Raw genomic sequence first — 17,851 nt, 5'->3', positions numbered from 1 at the left:
TGTTAATGTTAATTTAATTTTTATGCAAAAAAAGTGCATATAGCTGCTAATTGTATTTGTTGTTTGTTGATTTTCAAATATAAAAATTGAATGTTGAAATGTTTTCAGTGTGTGTATCAGTTCTTTTTGAACGTTTTCATCTAATTTGAACAAAACCGTGATAATATTGATAATCGTGATAACTTTGGTCACTATAATGGTGATATGAAATTTTCATACCGTTACATCCCTATTTCAGGTCATGCAAAAAATAGCTTTATTTAGCTATAATAAGCATGTATCTAGCAGAAAGCAAATTGATGTGCAGGTCTGCTAACTAATGCAAACATTAGTTTAGGATGCATACATTAGGATGCGTCTCTGCCGACCTGAAATAAATCAGAGCTTAGATGGTCACCTGCTTGTTTGGCTGTGGTGAGACGGATCACATACACACAAACCACACCACCTGTGTGTCCTTCTGTTGGGTGTGCGGGTGTGCGTGTGTGTGTGTTTGTGTGCTGGAGCATGCCAGAAACAGGACCTCCATTAATTAACCCACCTGCTGCTAACTTAGCACACTTGCAGAGTGGAGAGACCATATAAATACTCTGTTAGTTAGGTCATTATCGTCTCCCGGCTTTACCTTTCCAACACGTGAACAAAAAAATAAATAAATGGGAAAATCTCATTTAAAAGTGTGGCTACATTAATCACAGCCCCATATCAAAGTGTGATAATCACCTGAATTCTCTATTAAAGTAAAACTGCCAAACCCAGGGGAAATCTCACCTCTCTCTTTAATTGTTTTGAGTCTGTTAAAGGCTTTTTAATCTAAGATTAATTTATGCAATTTTAAATAACTACATATGATTAATAAGCTTGAAAATTAAAAGGAGTCCAAAGCAATTATAACAAGTGGTTGGTCATCACCTCATTAGAATGTGTTGGCGAACAGCGACAGCTCGGCGTAATGCGTGTCATTTTGCGTGTGTGCATGCACAAGGCCGATATTGAAGCCGAGAGAAAACATGAGAGAGAGAAACAGACTAAGGAAGGCGAAGAAGTCAGAGTAATAACTAGGTCTTTTCAGATTTGCATACTAACGACCTGCTCCCACTGGACACAGGATGATGTACATGAGCTCTTGGACAATGCTAAGATTTCATAAATGCTGATCTTTTAATTCAGCAGTCACCATGGGACAGACCATCTATCTGGATTAAAAAGCTACAGGGTAAGACTACTTCAATTATCGTTAAGCTAACACTCCGTCTGTGAGTGAGACGGGAGGGTTGACTGCCACCTATGAAACTAACATGTCAACAACAGCCAGTCATTTCTCAGATAGATCTCCAAAACAGGTCTGTGTTTCAAACTCAATGTTTTCAGAAAACTGAATACACAATGTTGCTTGACTCTAGTAAAACATGCAGCTTATAACTCTATGATTTAAATCAGCATTGGTAAAGAAGTTTAAAACTACTTTTGAAATACCGGGGTGAGTTTAAAAAAATTAATTAATTAATACTTTTATTTAGCAAGGATGCATTAAATTGATCAAAGGTGACAGTAAAGACATTTATAATAAATACAAAAAATATATATTCATAAAATAATTCGGAAAAAAAAGTATCACGATTTTCACAAAAACATTAGGCAGGTCAACATATTCTGTTACACCAAATACACAAAATAATGATCTTTAAAAAAGCATCATATGACCCCTTTAAAAGTATAAGGATCCGTCTGCTCTGCTCTCTATAGCTCTCGTGAAATTATGTCATGCAACGATCGATCTGCACAGTGCAAACAGCCAAAACCTGTATATTTTAGGCAATATAGAAATGCTGGCAAGGGTGCGTCCTGTAAAAATGGCCCATCAAGCGTAGCGTTAGTTCTGGCAGGGCATGTTAGTCAAGCTCGCATCAGCTGACCTTCAGCTGATCCCCATCTACCTATGGGAATACGACACCTATCTAAGCATTCATACATAAGGTCCCTCAGTATTATCAGCAGTTTTCGCATTGCTCAATAGCTAACTACCCTCCTCCATCCCCAACTCCTCCTCTGTCAGTCGGGATTCAGCCTTCTGATTCTCCTTGAATCAGACTAATTCTAAAATGTGTACAGAAAATGATTGAACTTTAACAATATCTGCAATACATTTATGTTGGTTCTGTTCTGTTTACCCTGGGGGTTATTGCTGCTCTCCCTGCTCTCATCCATGCTAGACTGCATGGAGGCGCAGGGAGTTCTTGCCCAGAACAGAACCATACCGCCAATCCAAACTGTATGCTAATTGTCAATCATCTTTGAGGATAGTGGTCCTGACAGAAATATATATGAATGAATATTTCCACTACAAGTACACTTTTCCAAAAATGCTATTAGGACAAAATTGCTATGTTTATTGGAAATGATGCTACAGCTGTGGGACAGTCATATTTTAAAAAATTGATATAAATCATTTTCACAAAATAAATATAAAAATGGTTTATTTCAGCATTTAATTTGTTTAGATTATCATTATTTTAAACTTAATATTTTTTGTTGTGGATTTTCATATTTCTGACCAGGTTAAAAATATATAATTATTACATAAAAGACAGTTAAAAAGTGACAAAATGATGAAGGCATGGTAAAACATTTTAATGTGATTTCATATACCAAAAACCAAAAAGTTGTAATAAAATCAACCAATCAGACATTAAAGTGGCTAAAGTTAAAGAAACAATCAGAGCCTAAGCACATTAACAATATTTTAGTATCACTAAGATATTAAGGGTTGTTTTTTAATCAGTTTTTATTGTTGTATTTTCCATTTCATTTTCATTTTAAAGTTTTAGTATTTTTTTTGTGTGCTTGTTAGTTTTTCTATATACATGTGTATATATTTTTTATTAATTTTTATTTGAGTTATTTTAGTGCATAAAGTTAAACTATATTATTAATGAGAAATGTTGCCTTGGCAACTAGCTAAAATATCTATTTTTAATATTTTAATTTACTTTACCTGTATATACTATTTTATTTTATAAGCTACAAAAATTGAGGTCTTAATTTTAGTTAGCTATAGTAACTATTTATCTATCAGAATGCAAATTGATAGGATGCAACAGGTCTGCTAACTAATGCAAACATACATACATTTGGATGTGTCTCTGTCGACCTGAAATAAATCAGAGCTTAGATGGTCACCTGCTTGTTTGGCTGTGGTGAGACGGATCACATACACACAAACCACACCACCTGTGTGTCCTTCTGTTGGGTGTGCGGGTGTGCGTGTGTGTGTGTTTGTGTGCTGGAGCATGCCAGAAACAGGACCTCCATTAATTAACCCACCTGCTGCTAACTTAGCACACTTGCAGAGTGGAGAGACCATATAAATACTCTGTTAGTTAGGTCATTATCGTCTCCCGGCTTTACCTTTCCAACACGTGAACAAAAAAATAAATAAATGGGAAAATCTCATTTAAAAGTGTGACTACATTAATCACAGCCCTATATCAAAGTGTGATAATCACCTGAATTCTCTATTAAAGTAAAACTGCCAAACCCAGGGGAAATCTCACCTCTCTCTTTAATTGTTTTGAGTCTGTTAAAGGCTTTTAAATCTAAGATTAATTTATGCAATTTTAAATAACTACATATGATTAATAAGCTTGAAAATTAAAAGGAGTCCAAAGCAATTATAACAAGTGGTTGGTCATCACCTCATTAGAATGTGTTGGCGAACAGCGACAGCTCTGCGTAATGCGTGTCATTTTGCGTGTGTGCATGCACAAGGCCGATATTGAAGCCGAGAGAAAACATGAGAGAGAGAAACAGACTAAGGAAGGCGAAGAAGTCAGAGTAATAACTAGGTCTTTTCAGATTTGCATACTAATGACCTGCTCCCACTGGACACAGGACGATGAATATGAGCTCTTGGATAATGTTAAGATTTCATAAATGCTGATCTTTTAATTCAGCAGGCACCATGGGACAGACCATCTATCTGGATTAAAAAGCTACAGGGTAAGACTACTTCAATTATCGTTAAGCTAACACTCCGTCTGTGAGTGAGACGGGAGGGTTGACTGCCACCTATGAAACTAACATGTCAACAACAGCCAGTCATTTCTCAGATAGATCTCCAAAACAGGTCTGTGTTTCAAACTCAATGTTTTCAGAAAACTGAATACACAATGTTGCTTGACTCTAGTAAAACATGCAGCTTATAACTCTATGATTTAAATCAGCATTGGTAAAGAAGTTTAAAACTACTTTTGAAATACCGGGGTGAGTTTAAAAAAATTAATTAATTAATACTTTTATTTAGCAAGGATGCATTAAATTGATCAAAGGTGACAGTAAAGACATTTATAATAAATACAAAAAATATATATTCATAAAATAATTCGGAAAAAAAAGTATCACGATTTTCACAAAAACATTAGGCAGCACAACTGTTTTTAAACTGATAATAAGAAGAAATGTTTCTTGAGCACCAAATCAGCAAATTAGAATGAGTTCTTGGTGAGCATAAGAGCTTGCTTTCAAAAACATTAAAACATCTTACCGAACACAAACGTTTGAATGATAGTGTATATATTATCGATTTAGTCAGCAGATTCCTTCCATTAATCATTAATGTAACTGGATTACATTAATGTAAACTGGAATCATTAAGAGGAATCGGAAGAGAAACTATTAAATTCTTTAAAAATTCCCATTTGTAATATTTCTTTATAAAGACAACCGCATATAAAGTGACTTTTATCAAACTCTAATAACTGCCCAAGCTAAATTAAAATCAAATCGATTGATTTATTCTGACGATCTGATCTTTAACATTTGACCAAGTCTTTGTGGCAAAGAGAGTCCGGCAGCTTTGAAGACCCCCATTCTCAGGGGGGTGGGCGAGAGGCAGAGAAGGCAGACAGACACAGTGTCAGGGAGCTAAAAGGTAGGATTACCCTCGGGGGAGTTCTAGAAGCTCTTCGGCGTGCTAATGTGTAAACAAGTCATCAGAGCGGTGTCAGAGGGCTTTCAAAGCCTGTTCTCATCCGAATCCCCACGGCACGGGCCACTGGCATTCAGCGAGACTGTGTGTCTTTTTAAAGGCCGCTCCCATGGGTCTTAAAACACATGAATGTAATCAATCGCTCCTTAGCTCATCAGCCCACACAATCAGGAAACAAGGGGGTGGCTACAGGAGCACTGTGACAGATTCGGCGAGCTAGTGGGACTCTTTCAGCTTTTTGTCCCTGGCTGAGGCTCATATCTGCTGCAGCTGAGCCCCCTGGACAGCCCGCAGGGAAAGGGGGGATGGCAAAGGCCAGGCGGGGACAAAAGGTGCTAAAAGGTTGAGTGACAATGAGAGAGAAAGATGTCAATCACTGCACTGTGACTAACTAAAACTAACGTATATACGGTTTTTCTGATCTTAAAGTGCCCCTATTATGGATTTTTGGAAATTACCTTTAATGCAGTGTGTAACAGCTCTGAATGAACACATTCTGCAAAGTTTTAAATCTGAAAGTGCACCGTGTATAAAATTATTGTCTCTCAAAAGAAAGAGTCGATTCTGAATCATTGAAATGAGTCGTTTTTAAAACGAATCCCAAGCCGTTTCATATTGACGTCAACATGAAACATTAGCACATTGCCCGCCCACTTGTTGGTCTATTCGCGTTGGTCTGAATGAAAATGCAAATTCATTCTTTGGCACTAGGTGCTGCTTTTGGAGCGGTAAAAATAGCGGTTTCCCTGGTAACGCTGTACACAAAGCAGCACTGCACTCACAAAAGCTGCTTTATCAGGCATTACAGGCATGATGAAATGAAAATGAGACCAATCGGACCAATCACCGCAGATTAGCGTCACACAAAAGAGGGTTTGGAAAAATGAGTCGTTGAGCAAATCATTTGGAAGTCATTGAGCAAGTAAGGTAAAAATAAATGCATATTATAAGACAATGAAAGTGTTTTTTGACCTTGCATGCATGTCAAAATATGAACCTTTCATTACCCATAATAGGGGCACTTTAATTACTAAAAATAATTTTTAAATAGTTTTAGCTAAACAGAATGATTCAAAAGTTTGGGATCTGTAAGATTTTGTAAAATTTTTTTTTTGAATATTATGTCTCTTACACCTCCAATGCTGCATTTGATTAATCAACAGGGTTCTTACACCTTTTTCAAATTCAAGCACTTTTCAAGCACTTTCAAGGTGTGTTTTCAAGCTTTTCCAGCATTTTAAACTGTGGTAAATTACATGTTTACACACACACTTGAGTTTTTTTTTTAACTTTAAATCAGATGTTATTGTGCTATTAAAAATCACCAGCCTGGATTGCATCTAGCATTCCATAATATAAAATGCCTATATAAATTATAAAATAAAAAGAAAGAAAGAATGAATTTACAGGGTATATGCAGGATTTTTAAAATAAAATGTAAGGCTTTTTAAGACCTGCACAAATAAAAGAAATACCGTATGAGTGGGGTAAGGCAATGTCTATTGTAACATATTAAACCATAAAATGCAAAAACCTGCAAAAAACCATGATTTGCAGTTCAAATACAGGTTTTCACAAATAGAAAGAGATTTATAAAGTGACAAACCTCACATTTCAGCCTTTAAAATATTTTTAAGAAATAAAGAAAAGGGATGAGTCAAAAGTATAAAGAATTATTTTGTTTCTCAGCGGCTCTGGTGGCAGAGGATGAATTTGCATTTTCAATAAGCCCGTCTGCTGTTTTTGTTCAGAACAATAAGCTAATGTGCCTTCAAAAATCTGTCTAGACAGTAAGATGTGTGTTTGCTTTAAATTAAAATAATTCTTTACACTTTTGACTCAACCAATATCTAAAAAATTGTTTAAAGGCTAAAATGTGAGGTTCTGTCTGCGACTAAGTGGTGCTTTTGGAACTGCATGAATACAGCATTTTGAACACATGTGCAGAGTCGAGGGGAGCTGTTTTCATTTTATGCAAAAGGCATTTTGTCTAAAAAGTGAACTAACATTATTCAGTAATAAAGCAAATTATTATAAAACCAATGCAATTGCAATTTCAAGCACTTTTTTAAAAATCCAAGCACTTTTCAAACCTTGAAAATACTACGTTAAAATTCAAGCACCCGTACAAACCCTGAATCAATAATAGAGTAAACAGAGTTAAATATATGAAATATTCTTCCAATTTAAAAGAAATGTTTTCTATTTAAATATATTTTTAAAATGTAATTTATTCCTGTGATACCAAAGCTGAATTACCAGCAGTCATTACTCCAGTCTTCAGTGTCACATGAGCTTCAGAAATCATATTAATATGCTGATTTGGTGCTCAAGAAACATCATTATTATTATCCATGTTAAAATGTTGGACTTTTTGTCAAAATAACAGCATTTATTTTTAATAGAAATCTTTTGTAAAACTATAAATGTCACTTAATCTGTTTAATGCATCCCTGCTAGATAAATAAGCACTGAAAAAAAAACATCTGACTCAAAAATTTGCAGCATATTACATCAGTCAAAAAAGACAAAGTATGTGTTTTAATAATAGTGCAAATAGCCAGACATCTGATATTAGAGGATAAAGAAAAATTTTCATTTGTTCTCAGAGCGATGAGTTAAATGCTAAGCATCATTGAAAGTGGAGACTGTCTGTCTATCACCCTCCTGATAGAGTTTAACTCGATAGTGAGTGAGCAAACACTGAAGCACAGGTATCACACGCATGCTCTCTGCATTAGCAGTCAGATCTCTGTGGACTGTGCTGTCCGTGGTCTGAGAAAATCCAGCTGCTGTGCTGACAGCTTTTAAAGGCTAACTTCTGTGACAGTGTAAGCCGACACGCAACCTACTCAGCCCAGCCACTGGAGGAATTTGAGTTGTTCCAACTGGCACAGAAATAGAATTAACACCACATCTACACCGGACGCGACACAATACAGTAGAACCCATTATAATCAGTGATGCTGTCTACAGTGGATGTGGCGTGACACAACATGACAAATCCCTGACAGTAAACCGATGCTTTGTTCTATTTATGACATACTGACTCAAAGTTCAAATGATCTGCAATGGTCGCTTTGTTGTGTCCAGTGTAGACAGCCTCAAGTGTTTTTTTTAACTTAGTTTTTGAGTTAGAAAGCATTAGAGCTAGCGGTTGTAAAAAATTACAATTATGTTTTAATTATGTTTACATAAATATATATATACTCTCCAAAATGGCACTACAGGGTGATGCGGAGGAGACGAATTGTTGAATAAAGTCATTTTTATTTTCTTTTGCGCACAAAAAGTATTCTGGTAGCTTCGTATAATTGCGGTTGAACCACTGATGTCACATGGATTATTTTACCGATCTCCTTGCTACGTCTCTGGACTTGGGAACATTTCAGTTGCGTTGCTGTCTATGCAGGGTCAGACAGCTCTCAGATTCCATCAAAAATATCTTAATTTGTGTTCCGAAGATGAACGAAGGTCTTATGGGTTTGAAACGACATGAGGGTGAGTAATTAATGACAGAATTTTCATTTTTGGGTGAACTAACCCTTTAAGCATGTGAATTCTTTCTAAATTCAGAGAGCTATGAAATGCATCTGAAATTAATCTGATCCCGCTGATCAGACATTTTTAACATTAAAAGCTTGTTTCAAACTCTTTTTTTTAATTAAACTCTGGCTGACGATCTCAAAAAAGTTTACATCTGTGAAAATTCCCTTCATGAAACTGATGACATTGTATTGTCCCTTTTATACCTGGGTGCTCGACTAAGAAACAAGTGGAAACATTTTTAAATGTAAAGTCGGCAACACCAAAGCTCCAAAAGTATCAAATTTATTTTAAAAGAACTGTCGCATAGTGTGTGTGACGTTTCGAGCATGCAGGCTCTTCATCAGACAAATGAACAACACTGATGTACCAATCTTTACAGGCCTACCTCCAGGTGATCAAAGGTCACATGACCGTACAATATTATCATGATAATAATAATAATACCAAAACAATGACATATCAACCAAGGAGAAAAACAAAGAAAAAAAATTTAAACAAACAACAAAACAAAACATATGAAGCTATGCAAAATACAAGAATACAATTCTCAATGTATTGTTCAATAACATAAATTGATACCTGCCTACGTACATAAATTCAACTAATAACCACAAAACATTCATTATATATACAGTGGTGTGAAAAAGTGTTGGCCCCCTTCCTGATTTATTTTGCATGTTTGTCACACTTTAATGTTTCAGATCATCAAACAAATTTAAATATTAGTAAAAGAGAAATCAGGAAGGGGGCCAACACTTTTTCACACCACTGTAAATAGATATCTTGTGTTTAAAGAAATGGACGAATATCAAAGTCCTCATTTAATCCTCTAGGGGTTAATACATAGTACATAGGCATTGAGGTAGTTAAGTGATATCAACAAATTGCTTTTACAGCATGAGGCCTTCTGGATTTATACACTAGACACGTTGTCCCCTAGAGGATTAAATGAGGACTTTGATATTCGTCCATTTCTTTAAACACAAGATATCTATTATATATTATAAATGTTTTGTGGTTATTAGTTAAATTTTTTTCCCCTTTTATATCTCCTAATGGGAGAAGCCTCAAGAAGTGCTTAGATTACCAAAAACATTCAAATGTATACGCATCTTTTAAAGATGTTCAAATGTAAACGTTTAGAGGCGTTTAACGCCTCACAATGCCCAAGCACCTTTTTATCCGATAGCAACTAATAGTCATGTGCCCTTCACAAACACACATAGCATCCTGCTGCTTGTTTGTCCTTCCTCGGCTGAATCCACAGCAGAGGACTCAAAGGTTACACAACACTTAAAAAAATTTAAACCAATAGCCTGATGGTCATAAAAGTTACTTGCATGGTGCAGATTAGTGGAGTATGTAACACAGGACAGATTAAGTTTTCAAACAAAATCCAGACGAAACTAAAAGGTCAAGGTTTTACCCAAACCCTTACACAGAGTCCCGACAAAAGCCTTCCTACCACTGAATATACCCATTCACTTACTCCATCCATAGAATAATTGGCATTTCATGTTCTAATCCTCTTGAAGGCTGATTTGGACTTAAGGGGGAAAATGTGAAAGAGTGGAAAAGAGACTCACCATAAGATTATTTGGAGCTGGTCTTTCTTTGGGTTGCTTCCTCATACTATGGGAACAAAAGCAGAAGAGGTCATTGTGTGTGATTCCACGTATAGTAATTAATTATCCTCTGTTAATTCAAAAGGATGAACGCAAAAGAAGCGTCAGAACTCCTTAAGGTATGATTGAGGAGGCCAAACCTTGACTTTTTTGCTTTTGTTAATTGTATAATAAATAAAAAGAAAACAAATAGATAGAATAAAAAAAGAATAGAGAAGCTAGTGTTAGTTTTTTTTTTTTAAAGAAAACAAGCAGTTAGTAAATTAATAGAGTTCAAGTTTAAAAGGGGCAAGTTTTTTTTTTTTACAGTAATAGTGTTTTTCATCAAATATTGGCCAATTTATCTGTCAATGTATTGAAAGTATGACTCTCATAATAACACTAGACAGCAAGGATTTAATCTTTATATAGGCTTTTAAAGGTCTGATATAAAATATACTTTTTATACTCATTTTATTTCCCCCCCTTCAATACTCGTAACATTAGACAGGGTTTTTGTGCACAAAACTATTTCGATTTCCTGACTTTTTATTCAACTTCATTCTGACCTTTTAAATGGATCAGAATTAAATGGGCTAATTTTTGCTGTGTGCTTTTAAAGGGTTAGTTCACCCAAAAATGAAAATTCTGTCATTAATTACTCACCCGTGTGTTGTTCGAAACCCGTAAGACCTTCGCTCATCTTCGGAACACAAGTGAAAGTGAAAGATTTCATCAAAAATATCTTAAATTGAGCTCTCAGATTTCATCAAAAATATCTTAAATTGTGTTCCGAAGATGAACGAAGGTATTACGGGTTTGGAACACAACGGGGGTGAGTAATTAATGACAGAATTTTCATTTTTGGGTGAACTAACCCTTTAAGGCTTTTTATATAGACGGTGTCTATGCATGTACAATAAGTGTTCAATATATTTTGCACTGCACATCTCCTTCAATACCAACCTCTTAAGACAAGTTCACAAAACAATCCATGTTGAAATGTGCCACTGAAACTGTTAAGGTCAGACTGAAGTGATCAGGGACCTTGTGAAAAATAAACTTTAGTCACTCTGTTTGAAAGCATATCAAAGGACTTTATAGCAGCAGGTGCTGCACACAGTCAGCCAGAAACAGCACAAGATTTGACAAATTCAGGGTTCCCAGTCTTTAATGAACACCAGATGCAAGGACCTTTTCAAGTACCTGCCATCCAGTATACATGGTGTACCTGAAGGCCCTTATAACACATCAAGTGTAATATTTAATATGTGAACATGCAAGCTCAGTATAGCAATCTTAATGCTTACAATTTGTCAAGATTTTCTGGGGGTGTTGTGCAATAGCCTACACAAGAATGAATCGGAATCGGAATTTGAAATCATGACTCACTGACTTTTGTGCCGCCTGTCTGACCTCATACAGCTGTTTCTATCAAATAAGAAGTCATGTCTTCTGTCAGTGTGTATCTCACGTCGCCTGTGTAATATATTGATACGTTGGTGAAGAACACTGGCTTTTCTGAGTTCATTTATCATGAATCGCAAACTCTTCATTAGGTGAATATACATATACATTAGTCTGTAACAGTTTTTAACACCAGGCATCAAAAACTTGCTGACTTTTTAAATAGTTAGAAATAAAACTGGACATCAAACACTAAATGACTCAGGATCACACACTACCAGACTTTCAAGTTATTAAGAACACAACAAACTCAAAATCATGCCTTGTTGCTAAAAGATGTGACAATTGAAATCGAGGTGTTCTAAAATCAGCTCACAATATCAAACATGTTTTATTTTCTTCAGACCGGATGGACTCAAAGTCTGAAGCTAGAATAATGGAGTCTGTGACCATCATACAAGACGTAGAAGTCGGCAAATGTCATGTAGTGTATTCCAACCTTCAGTTGAAGTACTAAAATAACTCAAACTAATAAATAGGAATAAAAGAATAAATACTAAAAATGACAACAAAATAACTAAGTGAAACAAAATACAAAAATAAAATCTAATTCAAAATCTTACCAAAAGCTATAATAGTACAGGTGCATCTCAATAAATTAGAATGTCATGGACTTTCTGTTAACATGCTTGGATACAGCACTCTGTGAACAGCCAGCTTCTTTGGCAATGAATGTTTGTGGCTTACCCTCCTTGTGAAGGGTGTCAATGATTGTCTTCTGGACAACTGTCAGATCAGCAGTCTTCCCCATGATTGTGTAGCCTAGTGAACCAAACAGAGAGACCATTTTGAAGGCTCAGGAAACCTTTGCAGGTGTTTTGAGTTGATTAGCTGATTGGCATGTCACCATATTCTAATTTGTTGAGATAGTGAATTGGTGGGTTTTTGTTAAATGTGAGCCAAAATCATCACAATTAAAAGAACCAAAGACTTAAACTACTTCAGTCTGTGTGCACTGAATTTATTTAATACACGAGTTTCACAATTTGAGTTGAATTACTGAAATAAATGAACTTTTCCACGACATTCTAATTTATTGAGATGCACCTGTATATTAATGATGCTAAAATAACACTGGTCTGTATTACAACACTCACTTCAGTACCTGGGCCACAGACTGCAGATTGTCAGATGTCATCTAAGTTTGTGGGTTTTCCAGCTGACAAGAGCATTCAATTATTTTCAAGGACTTTCTAGTTCTTGAATCCGTGTCCGGAAATACTTTCAAGAGCATGTAAACCCTACAAATGGTCCCTCATTTTGCTCATATAATTCGTTTTTTGGGACTATCTCTACATTACTTCACTGTGACTATGCAGGTCACATGTCTGCTCACTGAATAAGCATAATGAACATGTAAATCACATCACATGTTCCTGCATTTAGGTTTCTGATATCAGCAATCCTAGAATAAGAGAACAAGCCGATTTGTAGTTTAGTGTCAATACACTAAAGAGGAAGTTTACAGTATGTTTTCTTAGTATTATGAGCAATCATAAATCCCATATTTCTTAATAAATGCAGATTATGCATCCAGTATATCTTCTACACCATCTTTATCATTGCACCGTTGAGGTTAATATAACTGCATCTCAAAGTGATAAAGGGAGAGGTAAGTAATTATCAATTCTCCTTGGCACAGATCACACCTAAGTGCAAGTAAATTAGTCAAGCTGACCCAGATAAGAAATGGGAGGGATTATAGGGACAGAGCGGCCTACAGAGGGGCCCATTTGGACCATGATGAATGACACACACACTCAGAGCAGGCTAATAATAGAAGAGGATGTTAGAGGAGCAGTGCCAGGCAGGGGTGGCACTAGTGAGCCAGGTGACCTGTTTGTGTAAATAAAGTGTGTTGCAGGTAAACATCAGCTGCTAAACAAATCCCAAAACATCTGGCTTCACCCACCATGCCCTCAGGCAAAAGAGGTTGGTGGGGAATTCTGGTTTCTTGGGGCATAACCTGTGGAAGGCAATTTTGAGTGTGGTTGTGTTTGAGAAAGCAAGGTCAGCAAACCAGGGACAGATGTTGGGTAAATATTTACTGTTGTGTATAGCTAGTCTAACTACTGTACTGTCTGGTGTGTAGACCCAGGAAAGGCTATTGTGTGTTAGGCCACTACATGTTACATGCTTTACACACGACTTGTTAGAGATTTTTAAAATGTTTTTGAAAAAGTCAAGGCTGCAATTATTAGATCAAAAATACAGTGAAACAGTAATATTGTGAAACTTAAATAACTCTTCTATTTTAATATATTTTAATGATGCCAAGCTGAATTTTCAACAACCGTTACTCTAGTCTTCAGTGTCACATGATTCTTTGGAAATCATTCTTATATGCTGACTTGGTGCTCAAGAAACATTTCTTATTATCAATGCTGAAGCCAGTTGTGCTGCTTATTATTTGCGTTAAAACTGTGATACATATATTATTTGTAAGATTCTTTGATGAGTAGAAAGTCCAGTATATACATATACACACACAAACATATTTAGACATAGAAAGGTTTCAAAGTGGGGGTTTGAACAATAAATCCTTATAATTTCTTGGCATAAATGCATAAAGTAACTTTCAGCTATCACTTTATTACATCATTTTCACAGTCAGACATTTGGCAGCTTTGATTAGCTCCAGTATTTTTCATGTTCTAAATGCATTCATTTTTTTTTTTTATAAAATGTTTTTATAGTTTGTGTTGTGGGTTATCAATGCAAATTCATTACAATATTATAAGGATTTATTTATTTATGAGAGATAGAAGAGAAGAAACAGGTGTTCAGTTGGTACTGGAAACACTCACCATTGTGTAATGAAGTGGACAAATTTCTCACTGAACTGACCAATTGGAAGTACCGGAGGATCCTAAAAAATAAACATATAATAAACACATTATCAAAATTATTATTTACAAAAATATCCACAACAGAATTTAAAAAAAATCGATTATGTGTAACTTGTAGTTTTTGTGTGGCCTTGACTAGTTTGCAGAAGGGTTACAGTCCATAATGAGGTATTACATGTGCGGACATTCAAAAGCAGCCGTGTATATTAAATTTTCGAAGCACCTGAACCCCTCTTTTGTTGGACAGTGGACGATTGCACAGAACATGGGACAAACACTCACAGACAAAAAGCGTACACTCTCAGAGCAAGACAGCCATTCATGTGCTCATAAGGCAGAAGGGCATACAGTTGACAAGAACATTTAGTTACGACCTCAACCTCCAAATAATGTTAACAGGGTAAGGAAATTAAATCAGATACTTCTAAAGAACAGACACATTGAAAGCAAATGGAACAAGTGAAATAAAGTCAAATTCCAGATCTATTTCTAACGGTGTAATTGTTGCTTTCTTGCATGTATTCAGACACCTCCGAGATCAAACTGAGACATCTTCGGTGTAATGTAACTTTCTGGAAATTGGAGCCCCTGTTTTATCTAAGACTAGAGAAGAAAGAAAAAAAATGTGGCCTGTTTCAGAGAAAAGATTATTTGCATTACAACCATAACCATAATTTGTATTAACATGACCTCGGGGGAAAGAATCGATGATATCAACATGTTACACAGACACAAAAGCCTTGATGTTAAAGACAGAATTGAGATTCAAGGTGTTTAGGAAGGACTGATGTATTGGAAGGGAAAGTGAATAGATTTTCTTTTAGGAAATGTCTGTTTGTGAGGGACAAAGAGAAGAAGAAACTGCTTTAACAGCCAGTAGGAATTAAATTAAACATTTTTTGCACAATACAAGCAATCTTGTTGCAGTTTGAAAACACACACATACACATGGATAGCAGGATGACAGAAAGTAATGATCTGATCCGAGGTTATGAGGGGACTAAAAAGGTTGCGCATGCAACAAAAAAACAAAAATCGAGTTGTTATTGGAGACTTTAGAAGTAATGCCTGCCTGAATAACTCATTGGAAGAAAAACATTATTTTTAAGTCTCATTCACAAAACTGTCTCAAACTCACTCAAGAGTTAGTGGTTTGAATCACATTCACTCCTTCCTGATTCGGGAGTTCATAACTGACTACCTCACTGAACGCAAGTCATTTATCAGTTACATTTTTCAAAAAGAAAAATTGTTAGTGTGATGTATATTTTAGGTTCATGAGACTTACATTTCTAGCTTATTCATGTACAACAACATGTAATTAAATATAAACGTCATTTCAACATTTGGTATTCTAAAAAAAAAAAAAATTGTTTAAATCAAATAATTAACAAATATATATCATAGGTTATTTTTTAACATATGCGGTTCAATTGTCAAGTTGAATCAACTGTAATGGAACATTTTCAAGCCCACATGTTTAAACTACAATCAACATTTATTTTCCCCAAACAGACAGAAATATTCCTTCAAGACAGAATGATACTTAAATGGCACAAGCACAAACACAATCAAGACAAAACTGGAACTTATTTATACTAAATTCAACTAGAAAAACATATATTAATTAACTGTTTATAATATAATCACTGTGTGGTCTATAATGCACTAAAAACATCCCTTCAGTGTCTGAGAAATTCTGTAATTTGTGACCAAGGACCACAAAACCAGTCATAAGGGTCAATTTTTTGAAATTGAGATTTATACATCATCTGGAAGCTGAATAAATAAGCTTTCCATTGATGTATGGTTTGTTAGGATAGGACAATATTTGGCTGAGATACAACTATTTGAAAATCTGGAATCTGAGGGTGCAAAAAAAATCTAAATATTGAGAAAATCGCCTTTAAAGTTGTCCAAATGAAGTTCTTAGCAATGCTTATTACTAATCAAAAATTAAGTTTTGATATATTTATGGTAGGAAATTTACAAAATATCTTCATGGAACATGATCTTTACTTAATATCCTAATGATTTTTGGCATAAAAGAAAAATCGATAATTTTGACCCATACAATGTTTTTTTTGGCTATTGCTAAAAATATACCCAAGTGACTTAAGACTGGTTTTGTGCTCCAGGGTCACATTTGTCAGCTAAAAAGGCATTTGTCTCCTAAATTTTTCTTTTTATAAGCCATTGTCTCACTAGTTCTTTTTTTGTGTATGAAGCCCTGATTTTCTGCGATCTAGAGAGTTTGAAACACACCTATTCCAATGAACATAGCCAGAGGTGCACTAGTGCAGCTATACATCATTACACAGCCAAGACTCACAGCCTGGAGGCCACAGTACACATACATGTCCCACGTCTGGACCAAAAAAAAACAAATTCAGAACAACACTCATAACCCACATGTAAATACAGCGAGATGCACACAGCCTCACACACGTACACAAACAGATGCATGTACACTTGAGGATGCACAAACACCTTCATTTGGGGGTCTTTGATGTGGCGGCTGCATGATGAGGATGATGATGAAAGCACTGTTATATTATGCAGCTTGCTGCCATTATCCAACACTACAAACAGAGCCAGACCATGGCCCGTCTTCCTCCACAATACCAGCAGTAAATATACATGTAATTGCCCAGCTGCAATTATCAGGCAAAATTAGATCAGTAATTACAGAGGTGAATTTAAGCCGAGTCTTATTAGAAGCATCAGGGCTGTTTCAATACACGACTGGAGAGGGACAATTAAAGACGGGCCGCCGTGCAGATGGAAAAGTGCGCAGTTCTGAAAAAAGAGTGTGCTACCAACAACTATTAGACACCAAGTAGAGCTGAACCTGATCGAGGGATTTGGAGAGAAATAAAAGAGGTGAAAGAAAACAAGAGGACCAAAAAAAACAACTTTCGTGCTTCACCTCATTTAGCCGTTTATTCACCCTGCGAGGCTGATAATTTATACCGGGGTCACCATGGAAACCAGCCATACACATTCACACACAATGCCCTTCAAACAAGCTAGACTGTCATTACCGACATCCTCTCGAAGTCAGATTATTAAAACGACCTGTGACCTTCCTGAATTTCTCCCATATACTTCATGACACTTCTTTGTTTTTTAGTGGCTTTTCATAATTTCCAATGGTAAGCTCATGTTCGTCATTACCGATGGTAATCTCACCATGGCCTACAGGTTTAAACAAAGTGCTAAGGAGACTGATGCAAATTTGGGGATTGTTTGAGTGTAGAGTAAACTCTCGAACCTCCTTAGGGGCCATTCACACAGAACGCGTTTTTACTTTTAAAAATGTGAGACGCAGGTAGTGGAATGGGAAAAAAATGCAAAGTCTTGAGACGAGTTTTATAAAAGTTTAACTACGGTTG

General features: G+C 35.8%; 1 protein-coding gene across 3 annotated transcripts in view; it reads right to left on the bottom strand.

The window, feature by feature from the left end:
* Nucleotides 1–17,851, bottom strand: part of LOC107663978 (dual specificity mitogen-activated protein kinase kinase 5-like) — a 72,677-nt gene that overhangs the window by 8,248 nt on the left and 46,578 nt on the right. For all 3 annotated transcript variants that reach the window (XR_001631410.1, XM_016454421.1, XM_016454422.1), the window contains exons 20-21: nucleotides 14,415–14,476; nucleotides 10,123–10,168 (exon numbers count right to left, since the gene is read on the bottom strand). Coding sequence is in view for 2 of the 3 variants with exons in the window: in XM_016454421.1 (XP_016309907.1) it covers nucleotides 10,123–10,168; nucleotides 14,415–14,476 (108 nt within the window). In the remaining variant the exon portion in view is untranslated. The remainder of the gene's footprint in view (nucleotides 1–10,122; nucleotides 10,169–14,414; nucleotides 14,477–17,851) is intronic.

The sequence above is a fragment of the Sinocyclocheilus anshuiensis genome, unplaced genomic scaffold (assembly GCF_001515605.1).
Source record: "Sinocyclocheilus anshuiensis isolate Anshui unplaced genomic scaffold, SAMN03320099.WGS_v1.1 scaffold2129, whole genome shotgun sequence".
Taxonomy (NCBI): Eukaryota; Metazoa; Chordata; class Actinopteri; order Cypriniformes; family Cyprinidae; genus Sinocyclocheilus; species Sinocyclocheilus anshuiensis.
The sequence above is the reverse complement of the archived record's forward strand: the minus strand, read 5'-3'. Positions and strand labels throughout refer to the sequence as shown.